At 52.0% G+C, this 7,765-nt stretch overlaps 4 protein-coding genes across 4 annotated transcripts in view; all 4 read left to right on the forward strand.

The window, feature by feature from the left end:
- Nucleotides 1-14: 14 nt before the first annotated feature.
- Pmar_PMAR027585 (hypothetical protein) lies at nt 15-1,487 on the forward strand (the record flags this gene model as incomplete). Its single annotated transcript, XM_002786028.1, has 1 exon — nt 15-1,487. The coding sequence occupies one exon, from the start codon at nt 15-17 to the stop codon at nt 1,485-1,487; it is 1,473 nt and encodes a 490-aa protein (XP_002786074.1).
- A 278-nt stretch (nt 1,488-1,765) lies between these two features.
- On the forward strand, nt 1,766-3,433 carry Pmar_PMAR027586 (hypothetical protein; the record flags this gene model as incomplete). The annotated part of the gene is made up of 1 exon (XM_002786029.1): nt 1,766-3,433. The coding sequence occupies one exon, from the start codon at nt 1,766-1,768 to the stop codon at nt 3,431-3,433; it is 1,668 nt and encodes a 555-aa protein (XP_002786075.1).
- Nucleotides 3,434-3,606: 173 nt separating this feature from the next.
- Nucleotides 3,607-6,225, forward strand: Pmar_PMAR027587 (hypothetical protein; the record flags this gene model as incomplete). The annotated part of the gene is made up of 1 exon (XM_002786030.1): nt 3,607-6,225. One exon carries the CDS (start codon nt 3,607-3,609, stop codon nt 6,223-6,225), a length of 2,619 nt encoding a protein of 872 aa, XP_002786076.1.
- A 591-nt stretch (nt 6,226-6,816) lies between these two features.
- The window catches only part of Pmar_PMAR027588 (ciliary dynein heavy chain, putative), a gene marked incomplete at both ends in the record, with an annotated part of 29,136 nt that continues 28,187 nt past the window's right edge, over nt 6,817-7,765 (forward strand). The window contains one exon of the mRNA XM_002786031.1: nt 6,817-6,839. Within this exon, the coding sequence (XP_002786077.1) occupies nt 6,817-6,839 (23 nt within the window). The remainder of the gene's footprint in view (nt 6,840-7,765) is intronic.

Consider the following 7,765-nt stretch of genomic DNA (forward strand, 5'->3'; position numbering starts at 1 on the left):
AAGCTCCGAGGGACATGCCGAGCCCACACACCAAGAAGCGTCAAGAGCTACTGAGAGTGCGTGAAGACCTCGACACTGCTTTTGAAACCGAGGACCTCACTGCTCAAGAACAGCTCCAAGAACGAGAATGCCAGTTAGAGAGCGATATCTCTCACTACCGGGACCTGATCAACACATGCACGGCCAAGATCGATCACCTTCTGGCGGATGCATCCGTAGGAGCTCAGGCCCTTCTTCCGGCTCCGAGCCCTGGTCTTCCGGTTGCTATTCATGATGAGTCGGTCAACTCACTCGTCACTGTCTTGGCCGACGCACTGGCGAAAGCGACCTCTAGTGTGAAGTCAAACCCTTCGTCGATGGGATCGAGGCCGATGCAGCTGAGTGACGTGTCGAAGCTATCCGTCTCGTCCCGTACCTTGAAGGACGTATCCCTGTTGTCTGTCCACTACAGAAGGATGGAGTCCCTCTTCGTGGCCGCCAACTTCGGTCAAGTCGGGGAGGATGGTCGGTTTACTCCTCACGAGTCCATCAAGGTGGCAGTCATTGAGAAATTCCTCGACACGTTGTCGCCTTTTGCTACACTGGTGAATGAGGCAGCCAGGAACATCGACAGCAACGGTCACAACTGGGTAGCTCTCCGTGAGACTCTCTTGGACAAGTTCTGTAGTCCTGGGGCCATTCGTAAGGAGGTCAGAAAGCGTGTGGGTAAACTGACGTTTCCTGGCGCCGCAAATGTCGACCAGTACATTGACCAGCTCCGTGACATCCGGACTCTACATCTGGGAGCCAACCACAAGTGCACCACACTATCTTCTACTGGAGCGTGTCAGTGTTTCGACGACAACACCCACTTCATCGACTCTGTGCTGAAGCCGGTTCCACGCGACTTAAAGGTACAACTGGCACGGGACGTCATCTCTGCGGCCAGGCATCAGTACTCAGAGAGGCGCACTCTCGACTGGCAACTGAGGCTCCCTTTCGATGGGACCTCGGGGACTGTCACTATCCTTAGCCTCTTGGCCGATGTTTGCTGTGCCAATAGTCTGACAACGGAAGGCGGTCTGTCTCGTAAACATGAAGGCCAACAACCTAGTTCGGACGTGCGAGAGAAGTTGTGGCATGCCTCTGACCGGCAACCACACAGCACGGTTCGGACAGCAGCACAGAAAGCCCATGCAGAGGCGGTTGAGTGGGCGAGGACGCAGCCTTTCGTCCTATTGGTAATGGGCGAGGGTGTGAAATCGGCTACTGCTTCGACGACGGGGTTCAGTGCGGCCAAAGACCTGAGGTTCCTCACGTCCCGAGCCGGCAAACCCTACTGCTTGATGTCGTTTCCGGACAAGTCCTCGGCTATGGCCTGCGTGTCAGACCACTTCGCCGATAAGTCCCGGTTTGGTATTGTCAAAGAGTTCGATACCGACTACAAACGCCGCCAGCGCGGCAACAACGGGGGTCCAAAAAACGAGTACAGGAGTGGCGGTCAGTAGGCGACCGGACACTCCTTGCTTCTGATAGCCTACACAATACTCTCACTTCGGTGGTCGACGGTTCTGACTGTGATAGCGATCCTAGTCCCTCAGTTGCTGGCTTACCGAATCGACAAGATTCATCAAACTTCATCTTACCGCCGAACCATCCCGACTTGCGAGACTCTGTAGATTACCCCCAACACACAGTTGGTCAAGCTCACGATCGTCTACCCTCGTGGTCCACTACCGATTTTGCTGCCATCGCGGCCGAGACCCAACGTCCTGCTGAGGTCGCCATGCAGCTCCGAGTGTCTCAAGGTGAACAATCCTTGTGCATGAAGGGCGTGGTCGACTCTGGTGCCACGGCCTCGTATTTTATCTGCCCAGCTGACTATAGCCTCGCCTTCGCAGTCGATACTACTGACTCACCTCTTCGGGTATCTCTGGCCGATGGCAGCGTACTTATGGTTTCCGAGTTGTTGGACCTGCAGTTCGAGATCCGCGATGTTTCGAGCACCGATTGGTTCTGCCCAACGAAGCACGGTTTCCGCTTCGTAAGGCTAGCTTCCTCGTGCAATGATGCCGTACCATATTGTCTGATCGGAAGGGATCTGATCAGCCAGCTTGGCATCACTTTCTATGGTGTGGACACTGCGTGGATCGCCAACCGGTTGGTTTATTCTTCTACGTCGGATAAGGTGGACTTGATCGTTGATGTATCTCCCTACGAGACGCTTTACCACGTCTGCGATGATTCCCCTATTGATCCGTCACGGTTTTCCGTTCTGGCTCCTGCACCATGCCCCAACTCTGCCCTCTCAGTTTGCCTGCCGGATACTGTGAAATCTGAGCTGCATGTTCTACTCGATAAGCTTGTCGAGGAGGGGTGGTATATCAGTCCGTGGTCTTCAGCTTACAAAACCAGATTCCGAAGGCTCGTTGAGGGCGAGTTCCGCGACGTTGACTGCCAACGATACACTGCTCAGCTAGCCTTACCTTTACCACAAGTCCCTCGTTGCAAGCCCGCCGACTATGCTCACGCTATGTATCGGCGACTACCCACCGAATTACGGAAGGCCTATACTTCCGCTGTCAGTGAGTACCTCCGGCAAAACTTCTGGCAACGGCCACACGCGGCCCTCTTACAGTCGCCGTCGTTCCAGTCTCAACCATTCGCTTCGGTTTTCCTGGTCAATCCCAAGAAACCTAGATTGGTGCTGGATCTACGGTCTCTAAATTCGGCTCTACCAGCCTGTACTGTAAAGGTGGCTGCTCTATGGCAAGTCCTGTGTAGCTTGCGATTGATATCGCCTGAATGCATAGGGGCTAGTGATGTACGGGCCGCATTTTATGCAGTGCGCCTCTGTGATGATGACGACGCCTTCCTGAAGTTTCTGAAGGTTCGTACTGGTATTGGTGATTATGTCGTGAGCAGAGTTGGTTTCGGGGTGTCGCCGGGTCCTTTGGCTCTCGTTGATACTTTGGGCCGAGCAGTCAGACGCTATCGTGCATCGGAGACCTCAAAAACAGGTTACATCGTCGATTATCTGGATGATGTGCACTGCTTTGGCCTTTCTGTGCCCGTGGTTGCTAACCTGGCTCGGTTGATCTATCTTCTGTCATGTGCTGCCTTCTGTAGTCAGCTAAAGAAGCTCGGTATCGCAGCCATCATGGAGCAGAGACGGGTTGTCAACCAGAAACTCCAGGAGTATGCTATCGACATAGTGGCATCTGATAGTGTCTCGGTGTTTGGCCTGAATTTCTACTATGCGTCAGCATCAACTCTCCACGACGGAAACCTACTGGCAGTGGACTGCCAACGCACCGCCCGGCTGGCCAAGGCATCAACATTCTTCGACATCGAACCCATGGTGTGCGATTCACATTCGAAGAAAGCCTTCTATTGTGTCGCCGACTTCTGTCGTTTGATCCTTGCCGGATGCATAGTTGCTGCCGCCTTCTAGCTGACGTATTGCGGGCATGCATCGGTCGATGGTTCTCCTCAACATCATGGGACGAGTGTTGTCACCTGTCGACCCTTGATGAGGACGATCGCCTTACTTACGTCGAGCTTGTCCGTTGGGGCCGTTTGCTTTGTGAAGAAGAGCGAGGACCTTGTCGACACACTACCAGCGTTATGCCCCCGACGTCAGGTGATACAGTGCCATCTGTCACTCTGAATGTCTCTAGCGACGCTTCTCTCTATGGCGGTGGTGTCGTGATCTGCCGGCAGTTACCTGATGGCGGTGATGAGACAGTCCTGGTCGACGCTCTACGTTTTAGTCCACGGCAGACCTTCTACAGCTCGAATAGGAGAGAGCTTCTGGTGTGTCTGCAGGCGCTCCGGGCGTTATCTTCGCTATTGGACTTTGTAAGGTCGGCAGCGACTGCTCAAGACCGTGGTCTACGGCTCAAAGTCAACTTTGTGTCTGATAACTCCTCATCGGTTTCCTGGATTGGTAACCCCGAGGCGGTCCTCCGCCTCCAGTCGTCCAAGGCCTTGGAGAAGAGAGCTGTCGCCCGACTCGTCGACGCTATTAGCCTCGAGCTTGATGCTATCCGCAAGGTCTGTGGCAAAGACAACTTTAGTGTCTCACATGTCAGCGGGGAGGCCAATGTCCTAGCTGATAAGGAGAGTCGGCGGCTCGACCGTGTGGTCGCGGACTCAGGAGGTCGGTCGTTGGGATCGCTAACCTCCTACTCTAAGACTGATGGCGTCAGAGTGGCTGAGATCGCCAACAACACTGCCAACGACGACCTCTGCTGCAGCATGACGGATTTGAGCGGGCCCACCACCTCTTGTGGGTTCTGTTCCACACTGACCGATGACATCATTCAGGCGGATGATATTTCATTAGAGTCCGACTACTTCAATTCTCACCGGTCGGTTATATCCCTCCGAGATTATTGTTGCCTGGTCAAGGAAGATACTGACTCTCAAGTGGAGGTTATCTCGGGTTCACTTTGGGGGCGACTTACTCGCTCAGTCACAGGTTGCAGACAGCAGGCTGACAATGCCGCGGTGGAGGATGCTATCTTCATCGTTCGTGACTCTCTTTATGTAGCATCGCAAGAAGCCTGCGTGAGCAACCCCGAACCACTTGTGGAGATCCTAGCACGCGAGGCCTGGGACTTGGACGCGGTACTTCAGATGATCAGCCTTCTCCGGGGCGTGCTCCGGGTCCTATGGCTCAACCGGCGATGCGGTGCTCAGGGCTCGACAATCCAATTCAACCTCTTCCGCTTGTGGAATGACGACGATGTCCTTGCCGCCGCCCATTCGGCTCAGGGGGGAGGTGAGGTCAGCCACGCCAGTAGACCAGCTGCTGCCTCACCCCTACAGCCCTGTGGTAGCGCCGCTATCAAGGACGTCACAACTCACAGATGTGGTCTTCCTAGTGGAGAGGTTATCTTTCAACCGGTGATACCGAGCACTGCTCCTCGCTTCGCTCGAAAGATCGTCCTGTCGGCTCATCGGTCCTGTAAGCATGGTAACCTCCCCTTCACCGTCGGCTCTATCAAACTCTACCATCTCCCTTCTGCGATACGCCTATGTAAAGAGATACTGGCAAACTGCTTGGCGTGCCGTATCATACGAGCTTCCCGCACGTGGAGTGCTCCCAGTGGTGTACTCGCCGACGAGGACGCCACAGTAGAGGATATGTTCAGGAGTCCGCCTTACACCTACGCCACTTGTGATGTGTTGTCTGTAGGGGATGGGTGTAAGCTGCTTACTGTACAATGCCGGGCAAGCCGCCATATCTGTTGGAAGCACATCGAGCATGAGGACACAAAATCTGTCGTGGAGGCCCTAAAGAGAGTGAGGAGGTCCGTGGGAGGGCTCCGGTATCTATATGCTGACCAGGCAAGCTACCACCGGTCCCCTGTTTTCCGGCAACGACTGCGTGATGAACTCGGTTGTGAGCTCACCTTATTGCCACGCCATGCGCCGTGGTGTGGTGCCAACGAGAGGCATCATGGGGTAGCGCTGGATATGCTGAAGCAGCTCCTGAGGCATGATGCCGGAAGAATCAGCAAACTATCTGGAGTGGAGCGCCAGGATGTATATGACCAAGTGACCTTACTTCATAATGGTATGCCTATCGGTGTGTACGCGCTCCAGGGATCCGGTGAAGTCCCCGTCACTCGTGACATGTTATGTATGGGATATACGAGGTTGGATTCCTGTTCCACTTCTTCCCAGGTGAAACCGTCGCTACCTTGGGTGCCATATAATGCATATGCGAAGGCCCGTAACGTCTATCTGAGTCACATGTGGTCTCATATTAAGAAGAAGAACAGCCGACTGCATCCTCTGCCCAAGACCGATGATTCTCACCTCTACTTCCCCGGTGCGCCCGTGCTTGTATATAATGGTAGCCCCCGCAAGTTAGCACCTGCTTTCGGCTTGGCTCACGTCCGTGAACGCTTAAGTGCTCACCGAGTTTCTGTGGTCCACACCAATGGTACGGTGACGGTTGAGAATCTTCGGAACGTGACGGCGATCTACCGATGCCAACGTGACTCCAGTTCACCCCCATATGTCGGTGCCTCCCTGCTTCATATGCCTCTCAGGGTCTGGATTCTCGACAAAAAGGGTAGTGGCGATTGGTACTATGGCCGAGTCGTGGATCATATTGGTGAGGACGAAGTACTTATCAGTTGGGATCGTCGTAACCCAGATGACAGCGAGTGGTTGCGGTTGTGGCAAGAGAAGTGGGAACCCTTTCCTGATTCCGGTGATGTTACACCGTAGGGGGGGCGTGCCCAGCACACTGTATATATTTCTCCTAGTCGAACGCATTACAAGTATTCAACACTATTTCTGTATCTTTGAGGCCACTGCGCCCGCCACACCGCATGATGAAACGGTCACCTCATGATGAGGCTGATCAAGCTTAATTAAGGCTTCTTTATTCCCTCGATCCTCTCTGTTGGGTTTCTCTAACCCTATAGGATTGGACAGTGCGATAGCCGTGGAATATATTTTTCATATCGCTAGGGTGAAACTCGAATGACTCACCAAGTAGATTCGCGCCTCCGCAAGTGGCAAAAGCTCGTCGAACTGCAGCTCTTCGTTATCGACACCTTCAAGCTCATCACTCCTCGATTCATCCCAAACCGTCATCTCCGCCTCATGCAGATCTTCCTCACTATTTTGGAAATCTTCATAGTGCGAAGATTCAATCAGTCGAGCTTCGTTACTCTCCCGATGAATACCTCAAAAATGCATATCGCAATTGGGGAGTTTGCTATTACTCTCAGCAGCTTCCCACACGATGCTTGTGACCGTCTCGTACGCCCACTGGTCGTTCAACAAACCCGTGTCGGGATCTCTTGACCGTAGATGGCTGAGAACATTACGCGCATGTGTTGGTGACAATATAAAATTCCAAAGAAATTTTGGGAATTTCTTGGTGATTTCTGTTGTACACTTCTACCCAAATTCTTTGGTGAAAACTCTGAGGAGCTCAGCAGCTGAGCAGCATATAAGCGAACATATATTCGTACTCCAACACTGCAGAGTTTCACCCGTTTTACGTGTTGAAGTGGCGTCGTAATACTCGGTGAAAAAGACGATATTCGCGGTGATATGTAGTAGTCGTGGGCTATGTATTTTACTAGTGTTTTGCATATATGTTCCCTCTCCTCAGCTGCTGAGCTCAGCATAGTTATATCACTAATTATAAATCTAATACTATATACATATCCCCCGATCCATACCACTCTTCCTACTCAACACATTCACGCCAAACTCTCCCCTCGCTATCTCCTGGGGTCTCCGTCGCGATATGCTCGAGGAAGTGACGAAGCATGTGGGAGCTGCGACGCCAACAGATCTCCTCTACTGCCTGACGATGATTATAGACCTCAGTTGGTTAAAATGGAGTTTCACCACCCTAGTGATATGAAAAACATATTTCACGACTACTGCATATCATCGCGAATATCGCGTTTTTCACCGAGTTTCACGTGAAACGAGTGATTTAACTCCAATATAGAAATTCCTATTGGTTTCTGGACATTTTCACCCAAATTTTTATGTGAACTTTCATATAGACTTTTTATCAGTTTAGAAAAATACATTTGTTGGTGATAATACTACTACGACATACTATCGATCGTCTTCAATTTGCGTGGAAAATTGAATATGAGAAACATATTCAATTTGAAGCGAAAAATTATGTTCTTAGAAACCTAATTATGGCCTCAAAATTATGTTCTTGTCAGCATCTTTCATATTGAAAGATGTTGACAGAAACATATGTGCTGGAGGGGAGTCGCAGAATTATGTT

Source organism: Perkinsus marinus (assembly GCF_000006405.1).
Source record: "Perkinsus marinus ATCC 50983 genomic scaffold scf_1104296931912, whole genome shotgun sequence".
NCBI lineage: Eukaryota > Perkinsozoa > Perkinsida > Perkinsidae > Perkinsus > Perkinsus marinus.